The sequence below is a fragment of the Mobula birostris genome, chromosome 6 (assembly GCF_030028105.1).
Source record: "Mobula birostris isolate sMobBir1 chromosome 6, sMobBir1.hap1, whole genome shotgun sequence".
Classification (NCBI taxonomy): Eukaryota; Metazoa; Chordata; class Chondrichthyes; order Myliobatiformes; family Myliobatidae; genus Mobula; species Mobula birostris.
The window spans coordinates 47,128,785-47,156,044 of record NC_092375.1 but is presented as its reverse complement, the minus strand read 5'-3'; the positions used below and the strand labels follow the sequence as shown (position 1 = coordinate 47,156,044).

General features: G+C 51.9%; 1 protein-coding gene across 5 annotated transcripts in view; it reads left to right on the top strand.

Annotated features, from left to right (window-relative positions):
- f5 (coagulation factor V) overlaps window positions 1–27,260 on the top strand; it is a 102,951-nt gene that overhangs the window by 47,991 nt on the left and 27,700 nt on the right. For all 5 annotated transcript variants that reach the window (XM_072260413.1, XM_072260412.1, XM_072260414.1 and 2 more), the window contains 4 exons: window positions 18,414–18,606; window positions 20,317–20,419; window positions 21,430–21,632; window positions 23,375–23,522. In XM_072260413.1, coding sequence (XP_072116514.1) covers window positions 18,414–18,606; window positions 20,317–20,419; window positions 21,430–21,632; window positions 23,375–23,522 — 647 coding nt within the window. The remainder of the gene's footprint in view (window positions 1–18,413; window positions 18,607–20,316; window positions 20,420–21,429; window positions 21,633–23,374; window positions 23,523–27,260) is intronic.

The window sequence follows — 27,260 nt, the reverse complement described above, 5'->3', positions numbered from 1 at the left end:
CACAGATCCTGCTCAATCTGTCCCTACCACACCCTCCCTCACAGATCCTGCTCAATCTGTCCCTACCCACACCCTCCCCCACAGATCCTGCTCAATCTGTCCCTACCCACACCCTCCCCCACAGATCCTGCTCAATCTGTCCCTACCCACACCCTCCCCACAGATCCTGCTCAATCTGTCCCTACCCACACCCTCCCTCACAGATCCCGCTCAATCTGTCCCTACCCACACCCTCCCCACAGATCCTGCTCAATCTGTCCCTACCCACACCCTCCCTCACAGATCCTGCTCATCTGTCCCTACCCACACCCTCCCCACAGATCCTGCTCAATCTGTCCCTACCCACACCCTCCCCCACAGATCCTGCTCAATCTGTCCCTACCCACACCCTCCCCCACAGATCCTGCTCAATCTGTCCCTACCCACACCCTCCCTCACAGATCCTGCTCAATCTGTCCCTACCCACACCCTCCCCCACAGATCCTGCTCAATCTGTCCCTACCCACACCCTCCCCCACAGATCCTGCTCAATCTGTCCCTACCCACACCCTCCCTCACAGATCCTGCTCAATCTGTCCCTACCCACACCCTCCCCACAGATCCTGCTCAATCTGTCCCTACCCACACCCTCCCCCACAGATCCGCTCAATCTGTCCCTACCCACAACCCTCCCCCACAGATCCTGCTCAATCTGTCCCTACCCACACCCTCCCTCACAGATCCCGCTCAATCTGTCCCTACCCACACCCTCCCTCACAGATCCTGCTCAATCTGTCCCTACCCACACCCTCCCCACAGATCCTGCTCAATCTGTCCCTACCCACACCCTCCCTCACAGATCCTGCTCAATCTGTCCCTACCCACACCCTCCCCCACAGATCCTGCTCAATCTGTCCCTACCCACACCCTCCCTCACAGATCCTGCTCAATCTGTCCCTACCCACACCCTCCCCCACAGATCCTGCTCAATCTGTCCCTACCCACACCCTCACCCACAGATCCTGCTCAATCTGCCCTACCCACACCCTCCCCCACAGATCCTGCTCAATCTGTCCCTACCCACACCCTCCCCCACAGATCCTGCTCAATCTGTCCCTACCCACACCCTCCCCACAGATCCTGCTCAATCTGTCCCTACCCACACCCTCCCCCACAGATCCTGCTAATCTGTCCCTACCCACACCCTCCCCACAGATCCTGCTCAATCTGTCCCTACCCACACCCTCCCTCACAGATCCTGCTCAATCTGTCCCTACCCACACCCTCCCCCACAGATCCTGCTCAATCTGTCCCTACCCACACCCTCCCTCACAGATCCTGCTCAATCTGTCCCTACCCACACCCTCCCCCACAGATCCTGCTCAATCTGTCCCTACCCACACCCTCCCCCACAGATCCTGCTCAATCTGTCCCTACCCACACCCTCCCTCACAGATCCTGCTCAATCTGTCCCTACCCACACCCTCCCTCACAGATCCTGCTCAATCTGTCCCTACCCACACCCTCCCCCACAGATCCTGCTCAATCTGTCCCTACCCACACCCTCCCCCACAGATCCTGCTCAATCTGTCCCTACCCACACCCTCCCTCACAGATCCTGCTCAATCTGTCCCTACCCACACCCTCCCCCACAGATCCCGCTCAATCTGTCCCTACCCACACCCTCCCTCACAGATCCTGCTCAATCTGTCCCTACCCACACCCTCCCTCACAGATCCGCTCAATCTGTCCCTACCCACACCCTCCCCCACAGATCCCGCTCAATCTGTCCCTACCCACACCCTCCCCCACAGATCCTGCTCAATCTGTCCCTACCCACACCCTCCCTCACAGATCCTGCTCAATCTGTCCCTACCCACACCCTCCCCCACAGATCCTGCTCAATCTGTCCCTACCCACACCCTCCCTCACAGATCCTGCTCAATCTGTCCCTACCCACACCCTCACCCACAGATCCTGCTCAATCTGTCCCTACCCACCACCCTCCCTCACAGATCCTGCTCAATCTGTCCCTACCCACACCCTCACCCACAGATCCCGCTCAATCTGTCCCTACCCACACCCTCCCTCACAGATCCCGCTCAATCTGTCCCTACCCACACCCTCACCCACAGATCCTGCTCAATCTGTCCCTACCCACACCCTCACCCACAGATCCTGCTCAATCTGTCCCTACCCACACCCTCCCTCACAGATCCTGCTCAATCTGTCCCTACCCACACCCTCCCCCACAGATCCTGCTCAATCTGTCCCTACCCACACCCTCCCCCACAGATCCTGCTCAATCTGTCCCTACCCACACCCTCCCCCACAGATCCTGCTCAATCTGTCCCTACCCACACCCTCCCTCACAGATCCTGCTCAATCTGTCCCTACCCACACCCTCCCTCACAGATCCTGCTCAATCTGTCCCTACCCACACCCTCCCCCACAGATCCTGCTCAATCTGTCCCTACCCACACCCTCCCCCACAGATCCTGCTCAATCTGTCCCTACCCACACCCTCCCTCACAGATCCTGCTCAATCTGTCCCTACCCACACCCTCCCTCACAGATCCTGCTCAATCTGTCCCTACCCACACCCTCCCTCACAGATCCTGCTCAATCTGTCCCTACCCACACCCTCCCCCACAGATCCTGCTAATCTGTCCCTACCCACACACTCCCCCACAGATCCTGCTCAATCTGTCCCTACCCACACCCTCCCCCACAGATCCTGCTCAATCTGTCCCTACCCACACCCTCACCCACAGATCCTGCTCAATCCGTCCCTACCCACACCCTCCCTCACAGATCCTGCTCAATCTGTCCCTACCCACACCCTCCCCCACAGATCCTGCTCAATCTGTCCCTACCCACACCCTCCCCCACAGATCCTGCTCAATCTGTCCCTACCCACACCCTCCCTCACAGATCCTGCTCAATCTGTCCCTACCCACACCCTCCCCCACAGATCCTGCTCAATCTGTCCCTACCCACACCCTCCCTCACAGATCCTGCTCAATCTGTCCCTACCCACACCCTCCCTCACAGATCCCGCTCAATCTGTCCCTACCCACACCCTCCCTCACAGATCCCGCTCAATCTGTCCCTACCCACACCCTCCCTCACAGATCCGCTCAATCTGTCCCTACCCACACCCTCCCCCACAGATCCTGCTCAATCTGTCCCTACCCACACCCTCCCCCACAGATCCTGCTCAATCTGTCCCTACCCACACCCTCCCCCACAGATCCTGCTCAATCTGTCCCTACCCACACCCTCCCTCACAGATCCCGCTCAATCTGTCCCTACCCACACCCTCCCCACAGATCCTGCTCAATCTGTCCCTACCCACACCCTCCCTCACAGATCCTGCTCAATCTGTCCCTACCCACACCCTCACCCACAGATCCTGCTCAATCTGTCCCTACCCACACCCTCACCCACAGATCCTGCTCAATCTGTCCCTACCCACACCCTCCCTCACAGATCCTGCTCAATCTGTCCCTACCCACACCCTCCCCCACAGATCCTGCTCAATCTGTCCCTACCCACACCCTCACCCACAGATCCTGCTCAATCTGTCCCTACCCACACCCTCACCCACAGATCCTGCTCAATCTGTCCCTACCCACACCCTCCCTCACAGATCCTGCTCAATCTGTCCCTACCCACACCCTCACCCACAGATCCTGCTCAATCTGTCTCTACCCACACCCTCCCTCACAGATCCTGCTCAATCTGTCCCTACCCACACCCTCACCCACAGATCCTGCTCAATCTGTCCCTACCCACACCCTCCCCCACAGATCCTGCTCAATCTGTCCCTACCCACACCCTCCCTCACAGATCCTGCTCAATCTGTCCCTACCCACACCCTCCCCCACAGATCCTGCTCAATCTGTCCCTACCCACACCCTCCCTCACAGATCCTGCTCAATCCGTCCCTACCCACACCCTCCCCCACAGATCCTGCTCAATCTGTCCCTACCCACACCCTCCCTCACAGATCCCGCTCAATCTGTCCCTACCCACACCCTCCCTCACAGATCCTGCTCAATCTGTCCCTACCCACACCCTCCCTCACAGATCCTGCTCAATCTGTCCCTACCCACACCCTCCCCCACAGATCCTGCTCAATCTGTCCCTACCCACACCCTCCCTCACAGATCCCGCTCAATCTGTCCCTACCCACACCCTCCCTCACAGATCCTGCTCAATCTGTCCCTACCCACACCCTCCCTCACAGATCCTGCTCAATCTGTCCCTACCCACACCCTCCCCCACAGATCCTGCTCAATCTGTCCCTACCCACACCCTCACCCACAGATCCTGCTCAATCGTCCCTACCCACACACTCCCCCACAGATCCTGCTCAATCTGTCCCTACCCACACCCTCCCTCACAGATCCTGCTCAATCCGTCCCTACCCACACCCTCCCTCACAGATCCTGCTCAATCTGTCCCTACCCACACCCTCCCCCACAGATCCTGCTCAATCTGTCCCTACCCACACCCTCACCCACAGATCCTGCTCAATCTGTCCCTACCCACACCCTCCCTCACAGATCCTGCTCAATCTGTCCCTACCCACACCCTCCCCCACAGATCCGCTCAATCTGTCCCTACCCACACCCTCCCTCACAGATCCTGCTCAATCTGTCCCTACCCACACCCTCCCCCACAGATCCTGCTCAATCTGTCCCTACCCACACCCTCCCTCACAGATCCTGCTCAATCTGTCCCTACCCACACCCTCCCTCACAGATCCTGCTCAATCTGTCCCTACCCACACCCTCCCCCACAGATCCTGCTCAATCTGTCCCTACCCACACCCTCCCTCACAGATCCTGCTCAATCTGTCCCTACCCACACCCTCCCCCACAGATCCTGCTCAATCTGTCCCTACCCACACCCTCCCTCACAGATCCTGCTCAATCTGTCCCTACCCACACCCTCCCTCACAGATCCTGCTCAATCTGTCCCTACCCACACCCTCCCCCACAGATCCTGCTCAATCTGTCCCTACCCACACCCTCCCTCACAGATCCTGCTCAATCTGTCCCTACCCACACCCTCCCCCACAGATCCTGCTAATCTGTCCCTACCCACACCCTCACCCACAGATCCTGCTCAATCTGTCCCTACCCACACCCTCACCCACAGATCCTGCTCAATCTGTCCCTACCCACACCCTCACCCACAGATCCTGCTCAATCTGTCCCTACCCACACCCTCACCCACAGATCCTGCTCAATCTGTCCCTACCCACACCCTCACCCACAGATCCTGCTCAATCTGTCCCTACCCACACCCTCACCCACAGATCCTGCTCAATCTGTCCCTACCCACACCCTCCCTCACAGATCCTGCTCAATCTGTCCCTACCCACACCCTCACCCACAGATCCTGCTCAATCTGTCCCTACCCACACCCTCCCCACAGATCCTGCTCAATCTGTCCCTACCCACACCCTCCCCCACAGATCCGCTCAATCTGTCCCTACCCACACCCTCCCCCACAGATCCCGCTCAATCTGTCCCTACCCACACCCTCACCCACAGATCCTGCTCAATCTGTCCCTACCCACACCCTCACCCACAGATCCTGCTCAATCTGTCCCTACCCACACCCTCACCCACAGATCCTGCTCAATCTGTCCCTACCCACACCCTCACCCACAGATCCTGCTCAATCTGTCCCTACCCACACCCTCCCCCACAGATCCCGCTCAATCTGTCCCTACCCACACCCTCCCCCACAGATCCCGCTCAATCTGTCCCTACCCACACCCTCCCCCACAGATCCTGCTCAATCTGTCCCTACCCACACCCTCCCCCACAGATCCCTGCTCAATCTGTCCCTACCCACACCCTCCCTCACAGATCCTGCTCAATCTGTCCCTACCCACACCCTCCCCCACAGATCCTGCTCAATCTGTCCCTACCCACACCCTCACCCACAGATCCTGCTCAATCTGTCCCTACCCACACCCTCCCTCACAGATCCTGCTCAATCTGTCCCTACCCACACCCTCCCCCACAGATCCTGCTCAATCTGTCCCTACCCACACCCTCCCCCACAGATCCTGCTCAATCTGTCCCTACCCACACCCTCCCCCACAGATCCTGCTCAATCTGTCCCTACCCACACCCTCCCCCACAGATCCTGCTCAATCTGTCCCTACCCACACCCTCCCTCACAGATCCTGCTCAATCTGTCCCTACCCACACCCTCCCCCACAGATCCCGCTCAATCTGTCCCTACCCACACCCTCCCCCACAGATCCTGCTCAATCTGTCCCTACCCACACCCTCCCCCACAGATCCTGCTCAATCTGTCCCTACCCACACCCTCACCCACAGATCCTGCTAATCTGTCCCTACCCACACCCTCACCCACAGATCCTGCTCAATCTGTCCCTACCCACACCCTCCTCACAGATCCTGCTCAATCTGTCCCTACCCACACCCTCACCCACAGATCCTGCTCAATCTGTCCCTACCCACACCCTCCCTCACAGATCCTGCTCAATCTGTCCCTACCCACACCCCTCACCCACAGATCCTGCTCAATCTGTCCCTGCCCACACCCTCACCCACAGATCCTGCTCAATCTGTCCCTACCCACACCCTCCCCCACAGATCCTGCTCAATCTGTCCCTACCCACACCCTCACCCACAGATCCTGCTCAATCTGTCCCTACCCACACCCTCCCTCACAGATCCTGCTCAATCTGTCCCTACCCACACCCTCACCCACAGATCCTGCTCAATCTGTCCCTACCCACACCCTCCCTCACAGATCCTGCTCAATCTGTCCCTACCCACACCCTCACCCACAGATCCTGCTCAATCTGTCCCTACCCACACCCTCCCTCACAGATCCTGCTCAATCTGTCCCTACCCACACCCTCACCCACAGATCCTGCTCAATCTGTCCCTACCCACACCCTCCCCCACAGATCCTGCTCAATCTGTCCCTACCCACACCCTCCCTCACAGATCCTGCTCAATCTGTCCCTACCCACACCCTCCCCCACAGATCCTGCTCAATCTGTCCCTACCCACACCCTCACCCACAGATCCTGCTCAATCTGTCCCTACCCACACCCTCCCTCACAGATCCTGCTCAATCTGTCCCTACCCACACCCTCCCCCACAGATCCTGCTCAATCTGTCCCTACCCACACCCTCCCCCACAGATCCTGCTCAATCCGTCGCTACCCACACCCTCCCTCACAGATCCTGCTCAATCTGTCCCTACCCACACCCTCCCCCACAGATCCTGCTCAATCTGTCCCTACCCACACCCTCCCCCACAGATCCTGCTCAATCTGTCCGTACCCACACCCTCCCTCACAGATCCTGCTCAATCTGTCCCTACCCACACACTCCCTCACAGATCCTGCTCAATCTGTCCCTACCCACACCCTCACCCACAGATCCTGCTCAATCTGTCCCTACCCACACCCTCCCCCACAGATCCTGCTCAATCTGTCCCTACCCACACCCTCCCCCACAGATCCTGCTCAATCTGTCCCTACCCACACCCTCCCCCACAGATCCTGCTCAATCTGTCCCTACCCACACCCTCCCTCACAGATCCTGCTCAATCTGTCCCTACCCACACCCTCCCTCACAGATCCTGCTCAATCTGTCCCTACCCACACCCTCACCCACAGATCCTGCTCAATCTGTCCCTACCGACACCCTCCCCCACAGATCCTGCTCAATCTGTCCCTACCCACACCCTCACCCACAGATCCTGCTCAATCTGTCCCTACCCACACCCTCCCCCACAGATCCTGCTCAATCTGTCCCTACCCACACCCTCACCCACAGATCCTGCTCAATCTGTCCCTACCCACACCCTCCCCCACAGATCCTGCTCAATCTGTCCCTACCCACACCCTCACCCACAGATCCTGCTCAATCTGTCCCTACCCACACCCTCCCCCACAGATCCTGCTCAATCTGTCCCTACCCACACCCTCACCCACAGATCCTGCTCAATCTGTCCCTACCCACACCCTCCCCCACAGATCCTGCTCAATCTGTCCCTACCCACACCCTCCCCCACAGATCCTGCTCAATCTGTCCCTACCCACACCCTCCCCCACAGATCCCGCTCAATCTGTCCCTACCCACTCCCTCCCTCACAGATCCTGCTAATCTGTCCCTACCCACACCCTCCCTCACAGATCCTGCTCAATCTGTCCCTACCCACACCCTCACCCACAGATCCTGCTCAATCCGTCCCTACCCACACCCTCCCTCACAGATCCTGCTCAATCTGTCCCTACCCACACCCTCACCCACAGATCCTGCTCAATCTGTCCCTACCCACACCCTCCCTCACAGATCCTGCTCAATCTGTCCCTACCCACACCCTCCCCCACAGATCCTGCTCAATCTGTCCCTACCCACACCCTCACCCACAGATCCTGCTCAATCTGTCCCTACCCACACCCTCCCTCACAGATCCTGCTCAATCTGTCCCTACCCACACCCTCCCTCACAGATCCTGCTCAATCTGTCCCTACCCACACCCTCCCCCACAGATCCTGCTCAATCTGCCCCTACCCACACCCTCCCTCACAGATCCCGCTCAATCCGTCCCTACCCACACCCTCCCTCACAGATCCTGCTCAATCCGTCCCTACCCACACACTCCCTCACAGATCCCGCTCAATCCGTCCCTACCCACACCCTCCCCCACAGATCCTGCTCAATCCGTCCCTACCCACACCCTCACCCACAGATCCTGCTCAATCTGTCCCTACCCACACCCTCCCCCACAGATCCTGCTCAATCTGTCCCTACCCACACCCTCACCCACAGATCCTGCTCAATCTGTCCCTACCCACACCCTCCCCCACAGATCCTGCTCAATCTGTCCCTACCCACACCCTCACCCACAGATCCTGCTCAATCTGTCCCTACCCACACCCTCCCCCACAGATCCTGCTCAATCTGTCCCTACCCACACCCTCCCTCACAGATCCTGCTCAATCTGCCCCTACCCACACCCTCCCCCACAGATCCTGCTCAATCTGTCCCTACCCACACCCTCCCCCACAGATCCTGCTCAATCTGTCCCTACCCACACCCTCCCTCACAGATCCTGCTCAATCTGTCCCTACCCACACCCTCCCTCACAGATCCTGCTCAATCTGTCCCTACCCACACCCTCACCCACAGATCCTGCTCAATCTGTCCCTACCCACACCCTCCCTCACAGATCCTGCTCAATCTGTCCCTACCCACACCCTCACCCACAGATCCTGCTCAATCTGTCCCTACCCACACCCTCCCCCACAGATCCTGCTCAATCTGTCCCTACCCACACCCTCACCCACAGATCCTGCTCAATCTGTCCCTACCCACACCCTCACCCACAGATCCTGCTAATCTGTCCCTACCCACACCCTCACCCACAGATCCTGCTCAATCTGTCCCTACCCACACCCTCACCCACAGATCCTGCTCAATCTGTCCCTACCCACACCCTCACCCACAGATCCTGCTCAATCTGTCCCTACCCACACCCTCCCCCACAGATCCTGCTCAATCTGTCCCTACCCACACCCTCCCTCACAGATCCTGCTCAATCTGTCCCTACCCACACCCTCCCCCACAGATCCCGCTCAATCTGTCCCTACCCACACCCTCCCCCACAGATCCCGCTCAATCTGTCCCTACCCACACCCTCCCTCACAGATCCTGCTCAATCTGTCCCTACCCACACCCTCCCCCACAGATCCCGCTCAATCTGTCCCTACCCACACCCTCACCCACAGATCCCGCTCAATCTGTCCCTACCCACACCCTCCCCCACAGATCCTGCTCAATCTGTCCCTACCCACACCCTCCCCCACAGATCCTGCTCAATCTGTCCCTACCCACACCCTCCCCCACAGATCCTGCTCAATCTGTCCCTACCCACACCCTCCCCCACAGATCCTGCTCAATCTGTCCCTACCCACACCCTCCCCCACAGATCCTGCTCAATCTGTCCCTACCCACACCCTCCCCCACAGATCCTGCTCAATCTGTCCCTACCCACACCCTCCCCCACAGATCCTGCTCAATCTGTCCCTACCCACACCCTCACCCACAGATCCTGCTCAATCTGTCCCTACCCACACCCTCCCTCACAGATCCTGCTCAATCTGTCCCTACCCACACCCTCCCTCACAGATCCTGCTCAATCTGTCCCTACCCACACCCTCCTCCACAGATCCCGCTCAATCTGTCCCTACCCACACACTCCCCCACAGATCCTGCTCAATCTGTCCCTACCCACACCCTCACCCACAGATCCTGCTCAATCTGTCCCTACCCACACCCTCCCCCACAGATCCCGCTCAATCTGTCCCTACCCACACCCTCCCCCACAGATCCTGCTCAATCCGTCCCTACCCACACCCTCCCTCACAGATCCTGCTCAATCTGTCCCTACCCACACCCTCCCTCACAGATCCTGCTCAATCTGTCCCTACCCACACCCTCCCCCACAGATCCTGCTCAATCTGTCCCTACCCACACCCTCCCTCACAGATCCTGCTCAATCTGTCCCTACCCACACCCTCCCTCACAGATCCTGCTCAATCTGTCCCTACCCACACCCTCCCCCACAGATCCTGCTCAATCTGTCCCTACCCACACCCTCCCCCACAGATCCCGCTCAATCTGTCCCTACCCACACCCTCCCTCACAGATCCCGCTCAATCTGTCCCTACCCACACCCTCCCCCACAGATCCCGCTCAATCTGTCCCTACCCACACCCTCCCCCACAGATCCCGCTCAATCTGTCCCTACCCACACCCTCCCCCACAGATCCTGCTCAATCTGTCCCTACCCACACCCTCCCTCACAGATCCCGCTCAATCTGTCCCTACCCACACCCTCCCTCACAGATCCTGCTCAATCTGTCCCTACCCACACCCTCCCCCACAGATCCTGCTCAATCTGTCCCTACCCACACCCTCCCTCACAGATCCTGCTCAATCTGTCCCTACCCACACCCTCCCCCACAGATCCTGCTCAATCTGTCCCTACCCACACCCTCCCTCACAGATCCTGCTCAATCTGTCCCTACCCACACCCTCCCCCACAGATCCTGCTCAATCTGTCCCTACCCACACCCTCACCCACAGATCCTGCTCAATCTGCCCCTACCCACACCCTCACCCACAGATCCTGCTCAATCTGTCCCTACCCACACCCTCCCCCACAGATCCTGCTCAATCTGTCCCTACCCACACCCTCCCCCACAGATCCTGCTCAATCTGTCCCTACCCACACCCTCCCCCACAGATCCTGCTAATCTGTCCCTACCCACACCCTCCCCCACAGATCCTGCTCAATCTGTCCCTACCCACACCCTCCCTCACAGATCCTGCTCAATCTGTCCCTACCCACACCCTCCCCCACAGATCCTGCTCAATCTGTCCCTACCCACACCCTCCCTCACAGATCCTGCTCAATCTGTCCCTACCCACACCCTCCCCCACAGATCCTGCTCAATCTGTCCCTACCCACACCCTCCCCCACAGATCCTGCTCAATCTGTCCCTACCCACACCCTCCCTCACAGATCCTGCTAATCTGTCCCTACCCACACCCTCCCTCACAGGTCCTGCTCAATCTGTCCCTACCCACACCCTCCCCCACAGATCCTGCTCAATCTGTCCCTACCCACACCCTCCCCCACAGATCCTGCTCAATCTGTCCCTACCCACACCCTCCCTCACAGATCCTGCTCAATCTGTCCCTACCCACACCCTCCCCCACAGATCCCGCTCAATCTGTCCCTACCCACACCCTCCCTCACAGATCCTGCTCAATCTGTCCCTACCCACACCCTCCCTCACAGATCCCGCTCAATCTGTCCCTACCCACACCCTCCCCCACAGATCCCGCTCAATCTGTCCCTACCCACACCCTCCCCCACAGATCCTGCTCAATCTGTCCCTACCCACACCCTCCCTCACAGATCCTGCTCAATCTGTCCCTACCCACACCCTCCCCCACAGATCCTGCTCAATCTGTCCCTACCCACACCCTCCCTCACAGATCCTGCTCAATCTGTCCCTACCCACACCCTCACCCACAGATCCTGCTCAATCTGTCCCTACCCACACCCTCCCTCACAGATCCTGCTCAATCTGTCCCTACCCACACCCTCACCCACAGATCCCGCTCAATCTGTCCCTACCCACACCCTCCCTCACAGATCCCGCTCAATCTGTCCCTACCCACACCCTCACCCACAGATCCTGCTCAATCTGTCCCTACCCACACCCTCACCCACAGATCCTGCTCAATCTGTCCCTACCCACACCCTCCCTCACAGATCCTGCTCAATCTGTCCCTACCCACACCCTCCCCCACAGATCCTGCTCAATCTGTCCCTACCCACACCCTCCCCCACAGATCCTGCTCAATCTGTCCCTACCCACACCCTCCCCCACAGATCCTGCTCAATCTGTCCCTACCCACACCCTCCCTCACAGATCCTGCTCAATCTGTCCCTACCCACACCCTCCCTCACAGATCCTGCTCAATCTGTCCCTACCCACACCCTCCCCCACAGATCCTGCTCAATCTGTCCCTACCCACACCCTCCCCCACAGATCCTGCTCAATCTGTCCCTACCCACACCCTCCCTCACAGATCCTGCTCAATCTGTCCCTACCCACACCCTCCCTCACAGATCCTGCTCAATCTGTCCCTACCCACACCCTCCCTCACAGATCCTGCTCAATCTGTCCCTACCCACACCCTCCCCCACAGATCCTGCTAATCTGTCCCTACCCACACACTCCCCCACAGATCCTGCTCAATCTGTCCCTACCCACACCCTCCCCCACAGATCCTGCTCAATCTGTCCCTACCCACACCCTCACCCACAGATCCTGCTCAATCCGTCCCTACCCACACACTCCCTCACAGATCCTGCTCAATCTGTCCCTACCCACACCCTCCCCCACAGATCCTGCTCAATCTGTCCCTACCCACACCCTCCCCCACAGATCCTGCTCAATCTGTCCCTACCCACACCCTCCCTCACAGATCCTGCTCAATCTGTCCCTACCCACACCCTCCCCCACAGATCCTGCTCAATCTGTCCCTACCCACACCCTCCCTCACAGATCCTGCTCAATCTGTCCCTACCCACACCCTCCCTCACAGATCCCGCTCAATCTGTCCCTACCCACACCCTCCCTCACAGATCCCGCTCAATCTGTCCCTACCCACACCCTCCCTCACAGATCCCGCTCAATCTGTCCCTACCCACACCCTCCCCCACAGATCCTGCTCAATCTGTCCCTACCCACACCCTCCCCCACAGATCCTGCTCAATCTGTCCCTACCCACACCCTCCCCCACAGATCCTGCTCAATCTGTCCCTACCCACACCCTCCCTCACAGATCCCGCTCAATCTGTCCCTACCCACACCCTCCCCCACAGATCCTGCTCAATCTGTCCCTACCCACACCCTCCCTCACAGATCCTGCTCAATCTGTCCCTACCCACACCCTCACCCACAGATCCTGCTCAATCTGTCCCTACCCACACCCTCACCCACAGATCCTGCTCAATCTGTCCCTACCCACACCCTCCCTCACAGATCCTGCTCAATCTGTCCCTACCCACACCCTCCCCCACAGATCCTGCTCAATCTGTCCCTACCCACACCCTCACCCACAGATCCTGCTCAATCTGTCCCTACCCACACCCTCACCCACAGATCCTGCTCAATCTGTCCCTACCCACACCCTCCCTCACAGATCCTGCTCAATCTGTCCCTACCCACACCCTCACCCACAGATCCTGCTCAATCTGTCTCTACCCACACCCTCCCTCACAGATCCTGCTCAATCTGTCCCTACCCACACCCTCACCCACAGATCCTGCTCAATCTGTCCCTACCCACACCCTCCCCCACAGATCCTGCTCAATCTGTCCCTACCCACACCCTCCCTCACAGATCCTGCTCAATCTGTCCCTACCCACACCCTCCCCCACAGATCCTGCTCAATCTGTCCCTACCCACACCCTCCCTCACAGATCCTGCTCAATCCGTCCCTACCCACACCCTCCCCCACAGATCCTGCTCAATCTGTCCCTACCCACACCCTCCCTCACAGATCCCGCTCAATCTGTCCCTACCCACACCCTCCCTCACAGATCCTGCTCAATCTGTCCCTACCCACACCCTCCCTCACAGATCCTGCTCAATCTGTCCCTACCCACACCCTCCCCCACAGATCCTGCTCAATCTGTCCCTACCCACACCCTCCCTCACAGATCCCGCTCAATCTGTCCCTACCCACACCCTCCCTCACAGATCCTGCTCAATCTGTCCCTACCCACACCCTCCCTCACAGATCCTGCTCAATCTGTCCCTACCCACACCCTCCCCCACAGATCCTGCTCAATCTGTCCCTACCCACACCCTCACCCACAGATCCTGCTCAATCCGTCCCTACCCACACACTCCCCCACAGATCCTGCTCAATCTGTCCCTACCCACACCCTCCCTCACAGATCCTGCTCAATCCGTCCCTACCCACACCCTCCCTCACAGATCCTGCTCAATCTGTCCCTACCCACACCCTCCCCCACAGATCCTGCTCAATCTGTCCCTACCCACACCCTCACCCACAGATCCCGCTCAATCTGTCCCTACCCACACCCTCCCTCACAGATCCTGCTCAATCTGTCCCTACCCACACCCTCCCCCACAGATCCCGCTCAATCTGTCCCTACCCACACCCTCCCTCACAGATCCTGCTCAATCTGTCCCTACCCACACCCTCCCCCACAGATCCTGCTCAATCTGTCCCTACCCACACCCTCCCTCACAGATCCTGCTCAATCTGTCCCTACCCACACCCTCCCTCACAGATCCTGCTCAATCTGTCCCTACCCACACCCTCCCCCACAGATCCTGCTCAATCTGTCCCTACCCACACCCTCCCTCACAGATCCTGCTCAATCTGTCCCTACCCACACCCTCCCCCACAGATCCTGCTCAATCTGTCCCTACCCACACCCTCCCTCACAGATCCTGCTCAATCTGTCCCTACCCACACCCTCCCTCACAGATCCTGCTCAATCTGTCCCTACCCACACCCTCCCCCACAGATCCTGCTCAATCTGTCCCTACCCACACCCTCCCTCACAGATCCTGCTCAATCTGTCCCTACCCACACCCTCCCCCACAGATCCTGCTAATCTGTCCCTACCCACACCCTCACCCACAGATCCTGCTCAATCTGTCCCTACCCACACCCTCACCCACAGATCCTGCTCAATCTGTCCCTACCCACACCCTCACCCACAGATCCTGCTCAATCTGTCCCTACCCACACCCTCACCCACAGATCCTGCTCAATCTGTCCCTACCCACACCCTCACCCACAGATCCTGCTCAATCTGTCCCTACCCACACCCTCACCCACAGATCCTGCTCAATCTGTCCCTACCCACACCCTCCCTCACAGATCCTGCTCAATCTGTCCCTACCCACACCCTCACCCACAGATCCTGCTCAATCTGTCCCTACCCACACCCTCCCCCACAGATCCTGCTCAATCTGTCCCTACCCACACCCTCCCCCACAGATCCCGCTCAATCTGTCCCTACCCACACCCTCCCCCACAGATCCCGCTCAATCTGTCCCTACCCACACCCTCACCCACAGATCCTGCTCAATCTGTCCCTACCCACACCCTCACCCACAGATCCTGCTCAATCTGTCCCTACCCACACCCTCACCCACAGATCCTGCTCAATCTGTCCCTACCCACACCCTCACCCACAGATCCTGCTCAATCTGTCCCTACCCACACCCTCCCCCACAGATCCCGCTCAATCTGTCCCTACCCACACCCTCCCCCACAGATCCCGCTCAATCTGTCCCTACCCACACCCTCCCCCACAGATCCTGCTCAATCTGTCCCTACCCACACCCTCCCCCACAGATCCCGCTCAATCTGTCCCTACCCACACCCTCCCTCACAGATCCTGCTCAATCTGTCCCTACCCACACCCTCCCCCACAGATCCTGCTCAATCTGTCCCTACCCACACCCTCACCCACAGATCCTGCTCAATCTGTCCCTACCCACACCCTCCCTCACAGATCCTGCTCAATCTGTCCCTACCCACACCCTCCCCCACAGATCCTGCTCAATCTGTCCCTACCCACACCCTCCCCCACAGATCCTGCTCAATCTGTCCCTACCCACACCCTCCCCCACAGATCCTGCTCAATCTGTCCCTACCCACACCCTCCCCCACAGATCCTGCTCAATCTGTCCCTACCCACACCCTCCCTCACAGATCCTGCTCAATCTGTCCCTACCCACACCCTCCCCCACAGATCCCGCTCAATCTGTCCCTACCCACACCCTCCCCCACAGATCCTGCTCAATCTGTCCCTACCCACACCCTCCCCCACAGATCCTGCTCAATCTGTCCCTACCCACACCCTCACCCACAGATCCTGCTAATCTGTCCCTACCCACACCCTCACCCACAGATCCTGCTCAATCTGTCCCTACCCACACCCTCCCTCACAGATCCTGCTCAATCTGTCCCTACCCACACCCTCACCCACAGATCCTGCTCAATCTGTCCCTACCCACACCCTCCCTCACAGATCCTGCTCAATCTGTCCCTACCCACACCCTCACCCACAGATCCTGCTCAATCTGTCCCTGCCCACACCCTCACCCACAGATCCTGCTCAATCTGTCCCTACCCACACCCTCCCCCACAGATCCTGCTCAATCTGTCCCTACCCACACCCTCACCCACAGATCCTGCTCAATCTGTCCCTACCCACACCCTCCCTCACAGATCCTGCTCAATCTGTCCCTACCCACACCCTCACCCACAGATCCTGCTCAATCTGTCCCTACCCACACCCTCCCTCACAGATCCTGCTCAATCTGTCCCTACCCACACCCTCACCCACAGATCCTGCTCAATCTGTCCCTACCCACACCCTCCCTCACAGATCCTGCTCAATCTGTCCCTACCCACACCCTCACCCACAGATCCTGCTCAATCTGTCCCTACCCACACCCTCCCCCACAGATCCTGCTCAATCTGTCCCTACCCACACCCTCCCTCACAGATCCTGCTCAATCTGTCCCTACCCACACCCTCCCCCACAGATCCTGCTCAATCTGTCCCTACCCACACCCTCACCCACAGATCCTGCTCAATCTGTCCCTACCCACACCCTCCCTCACAGATCCTGCTCAATCTGTCCCTACCCACACCCTCCCCCACAGATCCTGCTCAATCTGTCCCTACCCACACCCTCCCCCACAGATCCTGCTCAATCCGTCGCTACCCACACCCTCCCTCACAGATCCTGCTCAATCTGTCCCTACCCACACCCTCCCCCACAGATCCTGCTCAATCTGTCCCTACCCACACCCTCCCCCACAGATCCCGCTCAATCTGTCCCTACCCACACCCTCCCTCACAGATCCTGCTCAATCTGTCCCTACCCACACCCTCCCCCACAGATCCTGCTCAATCTGTCCCTACCCACACCCTCACCCACAGATCCTGCTCAATCTGTCCCTACCCACACCCTCCCCCACAGATCCTGCTCAATCTGTCCCTACCCACACCCTCCCTCACAGATCCCGCTCAATCTGTCCCTACCCACACCCTCCCCCACAGATCCTGCTCAATCTGTCCCTACCCACACCCTCCCCCAGAGATCCTGCTCAATCTGTCCCTACCCACACCCTCCCCCACAGATCCTGCTCAATCTGTCCCTACCCACACCCTCCCCCACAGATCCTGCTCAATCTGTCCCTACCCACACCCTCCCCCACAGATCCTGCTCAATCTGTCCCTACCCACACCCTCCCTCACAGATCCTGCTCAATCTGTCCCTACCCACACCCTCCCTCACAGATCCCGCTCAATCTGTCCCTACCCACACCCTCCCCCACAGATCCTGCTCAATCTGTCCCTACCCACACCCTCCCCCACAGATCCTGCTCAATCTGTCCCTACCCACACCCTCCCTCACAGATCCTGCTCAATCCGTCCCTACCCACACCCTCCCTCACAGATCCCGCTCAATCTGTCCCTACCCACACCCTCCCTCACAGATCCTGCTCAATCTGTCCCTACCCACACCCTCCCTCACAGTTCCTGCTCAATCTGTTGGGTTCTGTCAGCAGCTTGTTTCTGCTTTTTTCTTGTTTTTCTTGTATTTTTGGAATTAGTACCAATGTGTGATTAATTCTATAGTTGACTGTGATTAATTGTTTAGCTGACTGTGATTAATTCTATAGCTGACTGTGATTAATTCTATAGTTGACTGTGCAATATTATTTCAATATTGTTAAAATTGCTTTTAATATCTCCTTTTATTGCTCTTAGTGATTTCAATTCTAAGTATTTGGAACAAGCAGCAAACCGTATTGGCAAAATATATAAAAAGGCCATGTATGTAGAATACACAGACAGATCATTCACTCAGCGTAAAAAATCAGAAGAAGATAATGCTCCATCTATTCTACAGGATGGAATTGGAGTACCTATTATTAGAGGTGAAGTCAAAGACGTAATTAAGGTATACTTTTGCAGGATTGTTCATCTATTGTGGTGGTATTGGGTTCCCTGTCCACGAAGCCCTAAACTCACAAGAAGACTTTAAGTCCAATTCGTGGGTTATCTTGTGGATACCCCCACTACTGGGAAGTTATACTGTGTCCACATAATCTTCAAAGACTAGCTTACTTTCTTCTCTAGACCCTGCGGCAAGGTCTAGCTACCAATATCCATTGTTTGAGTAGTGGGACCCGCTCCTTACTAAGGAAGACATACTTCTAGCTAATGAAATAGTTTAAACACTGTTTATTTTTAATGATAAACATTTAAATTTGGAAAAATGGTTCTTAACATACATTTAACACTCACCGAGGATTTCTGATTTTTAAAATATTTCCAAAATATTAATGATTTACAAACACAGGTCCAATTCTTATGAACAAAAACATACCAATGAGTTGCTGATGAATGAGTCATCTGTTGCAGAAACCGAAGCTGAGGAATGACTTTTAGTTCTTACTGACACCCCGTCTTTCTGTCATTCCGAACAATTACCAGCGCTTCCTGATATTTATAATGTCCTGCTACTAGATGATATCGTATGCATGTGATGTTTTCCAGTTACCTTTTCTGGGACAAAGTAATTTACACAGATGGTGTAAAACCTATGAGGACAATGGTGCAAATAATTTAGCTGTAGTTGCCTGTTTTAATGTAGACCAACCAACATGGCTCCATTGTCTTGCATTTGGCTAATGCAGAGGAGAATTTTCATTGTTGTTTCATGGTCATTTCACTCTGTGAACCACATTTCTTAGCCAATCCAGGTGTTCTTTTAACTTGAAAATGATTACTGCTTGCAGTTTACATTAAGAACTGAAGACTGGTTCTTGTTTACAACAAGCAGCTGAGCAAGGAATATTTGTTCGAAGTTTAACTTTGTCACAAACAGCTCTGATCCTTCAGGAAGGTTATACTGCTGTAATAGAAAGCTGAGATTAGTAATAAGCCTCTTGGACCTGTAAAGTGAATATCCATTACACGACTGCCTTTGTTTTATTCTAACCATAAGCTTTATTGTTTGATATCTTATGATTATTTACAGAAATAATACCAGCAAAAAAAAGGTAAAAAGGCATATCCATACAAGTTCACACATCATAGACAGATCAAATTACAAAATATCCCATGCATAATCTTTGGGAGAATTAGTCCAAAGCATAGGAGGATTCGGACCCAATGCAGAAATGTTGTACATGGACCAAAAAGTAGTTGGGTGTAGTTGGCTGATGGCTGCCTTTGTGTGCTGTATGATTCTATGACCCTAGGATGCAGCTTAAGCTATTTGGTAAAGGAAAAATAGCAAGGGGATCCTGGGCGAATTCTTTGGTCTCTTCATTCTGTAAATATTATATGAAATATATGACCCAAAGGATTAGTGCAAGCAAATACAACAGTATCTCTTAAATCAGAATTTGGGTTGTGCTTAAAAAGGAAATATTTGCAAAGTTGTTGAAAAGTGCAATTGTTTGGAATTAATTTCAAAGATGCAGTATAGGTATGATACATTAGGTGACCTTTATGAAGTGAGGGCAAGGCTAAAAAGTAAAATAAAAATTTCTGCTTGTTGCAGATGTTGGCTCAGAACATGCCCCAGTGTAACAAGGTATCTTGATAGAGTTTCTTTTAACTACTTCTAGTAATTTATTTTGCCTTATTTACTCATTTGCAGGTTTATTTTAAGAATAAGGCCAGTCGACCTTACAGCATCTATCCTCATGGCCTTACAATTAGCAAAGAGAATGAAGGGGTTAAATACCCTGGGAATTCCTCAGGTAAAATAACTTAGAAGTTTTTATATTATTGGAAATGATCTTTTCAAATAATTTAAGTTAATATCTGTCCTTTATTTTGAGACTACCAAGTAAAGTCTATTCTAAATTGCCTAGGAAGTAATTTTTCACCCTTTAAAATAAAAATATTTTTTAACCTTTTAGTTTTATCTTTAGTACGAATCTGGAGTACAAACTCTAAAGAACTCAGGTGAATTCAGAGAAATTAGTCTAATTTGTTTTAAATTTGAACATTGCTAAAACTCAACAATGAACTAGGGTCTAGCAGTAAATATTAAAAACAGCAATTAAATAAAGTACACAGCTTTACCCTTCACAGCTTTTTTTAAAGTTAACCATCAGGTTATCAACTTATCCCAAGATAGTCACTGGTTTGCCTTTAATGCGTTTTTACTACCACATTATTTAATGTGGTTAATTCAATTATTTCTTGTTGATGACTATCTGCAGGCTGTTGAATGTTGTGTCCATAGGTTCTTTAGTGCCACGGCTTACTTAAGACCATTAACAGGAGAAATTACTTCAGAGGTAAACTTCTGTTACCCCTGTGATAATCTTTCAATTATATAAATTCCACAGGGGAAGCCAATCAATTCTGATATATCTGAGCCTACTAATGTTTGAGGCTAGTGTTTGGCCTTCCATTGTACCCACTTTAAACAAGGTTCTTTTGCATATATCTGGACTTGTAAATTTCCAATTCACCCAGTCTTACTTTTTACAGTTCAGTTTGTCTGAGCTACTTCAACCTTAGTGCTAGTGCAATGTCTGGATTATTTATGTAACCATGTGCATGAGGATTTGAACTTCCTCAGGAACAACAGCCACAGCACTGTTTATTTTGAGGGCTTCTCTAGACTGATTGTGCAGGCTTCGGAGAGTATTTGTAACTAAGAGAACAATCATTCATGAAATAAATGAGATAGCAGCTTTAATTCAACAGTTGCTTTTTGACAGCCAATACTAAATGTCCTACAATATTAACCTTTCAGGCTCCAATAAGCAGGTTGAACCTGGTCAAACCTTTATTTACACCTGGGTCATTTCTGAAGGAGATGGGCCAACATCTGTAGACCCCAGGTGTCTAACAAGAGTGTATCACAGTGCTGTGGATATCACACGAGACATTGCATCAGGACTTTTTGGACCACTTCTTATCTGCAAGGGTCAATCTTTGGATGCCCGGAATTTACAGGTGAGGTAGCCAGTCAGTGAAAAGTCATTTACAGTATAAATACTAATTTACTTAGTGTGTTTTTGTTCTTGGTAGGTAGTAGCCATTTTATAAATTGAGAGAGCAGATTGCTATGTTCTAATCGCACTACAGTGCCTGCCCTAGATGAGGGGTCAGCCACCCAAACAATGAGAACAGTTTTTCAAATTCATTTAGAAATGTGACATCTTAATATTCAAAATGTATATAATCCATACACATTGACTTGTAATGCATGTTTCCTTAAAGTTCACAATCCTTCAACACATTTTATTTTCATACTCCTTGTGCTTTGGTGTTTTATACATTTAATTCTAGACACTATTAGGTGGCATGTATTTATTGAGCAATATAGCTACTGACACTAATACAGGAACTGTACATATTGGACTGTTCACGTAAACAGTGTAGACACTAGCATCATAGTATCAGTGTGAAATACAGTGTACATTGATAACAGTATTCAAGGAATGACGTATTCCTCCCCTGTGAATTGGAAAGTGCAGTGTGTTGAAGCATGATCTGGCAAAGTTGAAGAGATAGGGTATGGACAGAGATAGTGTGGAGCATTTCAGAGGGATGAGTAACTTCAGCTCTGGACAATGTCTCCAGAAATGAAGTATAGGATGCCAAAGCATTTCTTGCTAACAAAATGAAGGGAGAGAAAAAGACCATAAAGCAGACACTCCACAGCAAGTGCAATGGTATTAATTTTGGATTTCTCTTGTAATAAATAGGATCCAAAAATGTAGATCCTTCTTTAGGAACAGCCCATGTATAGATGTAGATTTGATTATCCTATTGCTTCAATTTTGGTGAACAGTGTCCAAGACATTAGGGCACATAATTAATCACTAATTTTGAGAGACTGAAAAATCTTAAGGGATTTCAAAAATCTACATAATTGGAGGCAAATGCTGAGTTCATATGGACTTTGCATTTACTACTTGTCCTCCTTTCAAATGGCGTATTACTCAAGAAAGTTAAATGTTACAGTGGGCAGAGAAGAGTTAACTCATAATCTGGATGTCCAGTTCTTTAGTCTCACACAATTATGCCATTCTTCTTGTTCCTTCTGGCAGAGTCTACATACCGTACAAAGATTTGTAAAATCTGCCAAGGAAAACAGAAGTCTACTCTGGCCCCAACCAGTTTCACACCATTCCTGCTGTTCTTTATGCATAATACACTGGAATTATCACAATTATTAACATTATAGTAGAAATGCTACTTATTAAGGGATTAAAGATAGGATTTTTCTTTATTATTATTAAGTTGGGTAACAAAGGCTACCATGTGATCTCTATTTGTCATCTGTCCATCTCACATCTGGGTTATGTGAATGCAGGTGACCTGAAAAGGGATGGCAGCAATGGAAACAATTGGAGAGAAAGATCTTCATGATGGGCTTCATTCTTTCTTTTAATTCTTCCCTTTCAGTGTGCCATTGGCCTCACTGACAGCCGGTCACTGTTTCCAGAAAGATCCCTGGCTCCTCTTACTCTTTATTTAGAAAAAATACAATGTTACTTTTTTTTTTCCTTATTTGCAGCAAGTGGATAAACCTAAAATGGTGTTTCAACAAGAAGTCCTGAAAAGCTAGTTTAGTAGACTTAAGTCTTCCCCTGAGCTTCCTCCCACAGTGAACCTGCCTAGAGAAAATCCAAGTCAACTTGTCTTTGTGTAACCTTTGAAGATCTGATATTTCTTTCTATCTGATTTAGATAAGAGTAGATGAGGAACAGCGTATCATATTTGCAGCGTTTGATGAGAACCAAAGCTGGTATATAGATGAGAACATTAACTTATGTCTGGATCCTTCCAGCGTTGACCGAAACGACCCTGAGTTTTATGAATCAAACATCATGTACAGTGAGTACAAGTGCATGGGTTACCATTTCATCTCAGTTAACATATATTTAAAATTCATAAATGATTATATCTGTGACTGATTATAGAATCCAAGTACTGAGTGCTTTAGTTGACGGAAATTAACAACAAAGCCAATAGAACATTAAGTAAAAGTCAAGAGGCACTTTAAAAAGGAGGTAGCTGAATTTCTCAATGCATGACTCCTATGCTGCGAAGGGTTTGCATGTAATAGAGGTGACTGTGATTGCTGAGTGTGCAGGTTGGTGGTCAAACCACTTCACTCTATGTCATTGATTCTTCTGAATTTTTGTGCACGAGTATTTGAGTTTATTCAACTCCAAAGTTCCCACAAGATAACAGATGTCAAATAATCTGTATGAAATTCAACATCGATGGAGTATTCTTTATAATGGATTCTATTGGAGGTTTGGAACTTCAGTAGTTCTGGGTCATCATCATCCTTTATAATCAACAATCACCTCTATACCGTTTGTTCCTATTACCCATCTCCTTTCCTAAAACTGCTCACAACTCCCTCAGCCTCATTCGTCTCACTCACGTTAGCAGTGGCTGACACTTGTCGCAACGCTGAACTGTCTGCATGGCTGTGGATTCACTTTCGGGAATTCTGCAGTTCACGTTCTGTGTAGTGTTTGTTTACTTTCCAGTGCTGTGCATAATTTGTTCTTTTTATCACATACTAGATGTTTGACGGTTTTTGTGGTGTGGGCTTTTTTGTGAATTCTATTGTGTTTCTTTGTTTCGTGGCTGCCTGCAAGAAGTTAAATCTCAAGGTTGTATATAGTATACATATTTTGATAATAAATGTATTTTGAACTTTTAAAACAAAGAAATTATTCTAATATGTATCTAAAAACTGGCCAGGAGATTATAATGACACATTTTCAAACAGGTGTCAATGACATAATAAATAGTTCCTTTAGTAACACATAAAAATATGGAAAAACTAAGTGGTAAAGCATCATCTGTGGTGGCAAATGGACAATCATCATTTCAGGTCAAGACCCTTCATTATCTAACTGACCCAATTAGTTCCTCCAGCTCTGTTGTGTGTTGCTCCAGATTCTAGTCACTCCTACATCTGCATATATTTCCTACACTTTGATCACATCAGTGTAATATATTCTCGGTCAAAGTCTAGATAGCATGGGTCAAATTCTAACCAAAAAATCTGGAGATAAAATCTTGACTGCTCATAGTAATTGGTGATTCTGATTTTAAATAAAACATATGATTCAGTGATATTTTCAGGAGGGAAATCTAACACCTTCTCTGAACTTGACATATTTATGACTCTCAACACACCAGTGAAATTAATAATTGAAATAACCCCTTTGTGGAAGACACTAGCAGGATATTGGAAGTTCAAGAGTGTCAAGGGGTAAGAAGTGTGTGAAGTTGCCATTACTAGGGAGAAGGTGCTTGGGAAACTGAAAAGTCTAAAGGTACATAAGTCACCTGGACCAGATGGTCCACCCCAGGTTTCTGAAAGGGGTGGCTGAGATTATGGAGGCATTAGTAATAATCTTTCAAGACAATGGATTCGGGCATGGTTCAGGAGGACTGGTAAATTGCAAATGTCACTCCACTCTTCAGGAAGGAAGAGAGACAGAATAAAGGGAATTATAGGTCAGTTAGCCTGACCTCAGTGGTTGGGAAGATGTTGGAGTCGATTGTTATGGACGCTGTTTCAGGGTACTTGGAAGCACATGATAAAATAGGCCATAGTCAGTGTGGTGTCCTCAAGGGAAATTCTTCTCTGAAAGTTGCCTCATAGGTGGATAGGGTAGTTAAGAAAGCTTATATGTGTTAGCTTTCATAAGTCGAGGGATAGAGTTTAAGAGTCGTGAGGTAATGATGCAGCTCTGTAAAACTCTGGTTAGGCCACACTTGGAGTACTGTGTCCAGTTCTGGTCGCCTCACTATAGGAAGGATGTGGAAGCATTGGAAAGGGTACAGAGGAGATTTACCAGGATGCTGCCTGGTTTAGAGAGTATGCATTATGATCAGAGATTAAGGGAGCTAGGGCTTTACTCTTTGGAGAGAAGGAGGATGAGAGGAGACATGATAGAGGTGTACAAGATAATAAGAGGAATAGGTAGAGTGGATAGCCAGCTTCCCCAGGGCACCACTGCTCAATACAAGAGGATATGGCTTTAAGGTAAGGGGTGGGAAGTTCAAGGGGGATATTAGAGGAAGGTTTTTTACTCAGAGAGTGATTGGTGCGTGGAATGCACTGCCTGAGTCAGTGGTGGAGGCAGATACACTAGACAGGTATGTGGAGGAATTTAAGGTGGGGGGTTATATGGGAGGCAGGGTTTGAGGGTCGGCACAACAATGTAGGCCAAAGGGCCTGTACTGTGCTGTACTATTCTATGCTCTATGTTTAAATCTGTTGGAATTCTTTGAAGAAATAACAAGCAAGATAGACAAAGGAGAATTGGTGGATATTGTGTACTCGGATTTTCAGAAGGCCTTTGGCAAAGTGCTTAACAAGTTAAGAGCCCATGGTTTTACAGAAAAGATACTAACATCGATAGAGCATTGGCTGATTGGCAGAAGGCAAAGAGTGGAAATAAAGGCAGCTTTTTCTTGTTGGCTGCCAGTGACTAGTGGTGTTCCACAGTGGTTTGTGTTGGGACTGCTTCTTTTTAAATTATATGTCAACGATTGGGATGACTGAATTGGTGACCAAGCGCAAATTTTGTGGCTGAGTTTGTGGACGATACGAAGATAGGTGGATGGGCAGGTAGTTTTAAGGTAACAGAGAGGCTACAGAAGGACTTGGACAGATTATGATAATGGGCAAAGAAGTGACAGATGAAATACAGGGTCGGGAAGTGTATGGTCATGCACTTTAGGAGAAGAAATAAAAGCATAGATTATTTTCTAAGTGGAGAGAAAACTGAAAAATATGAGGAACAATGGGACTTGGGAGTCCTTGTTCAGGTTCCCTAAAGGTTAACTTGCAGATTGTGTTGGTGACGAAAGTAAACAAGACGTTGGCATTCACTTGGAGAGGACTAGAATATAAAAGCAAGCATGTAATGTGGAGGCTTTATAAAGCATTAGTGAGGCTGACATTGCGGAAGGTTCAAAGGAGGTTCACAAGAATGATTCTGCGATTGAAAGGTTTATCATATGAGGAGCGTTTCATGGCTCGGGGCCTGTACTCACTGGAATTCAGAAGAATGAGGTCGCCCCTCATTGAAACCTATTGAATGTTGAAAAGCCTCAATAGGGTGGATGTGGAAAGGATGTTTCCTTTGGTGAGGGAGTCTAGGACCAGAGGACATAGCCCCAGAACAATGGGAACAGAGATGGTGAATTTCTTTAGCCAGAGAGTGGTGAACTCTATGAAATTGATTGCCACAGATTTCGATGGAAGCAAAGTCCATTGGATGTATTTAAGGCAGAGGTTGATAGATTCTTTATTAGTCAGGGCATGAAAGGATATGGAGAGAAAGCATGAGATTGGGGTTGTGAGTGAAATGGATCAGCCAAGGTGAAATGACGGAGCAACTTGATAGGCTAAATGACCAAACTTTGCTCCTATATCCTATGGTAATGATCTAGGGTTCCACTTAAGAGATGTGCCCACAATACAGGCAGCATCAACATACAGAAGTAACAACCAATAATGACTGTCTTAAAGCTTTAATGTACCAGCTTAATTTGGTTATAATCATGGTTGTTGTTAAGAAGCAAATTTAGAGC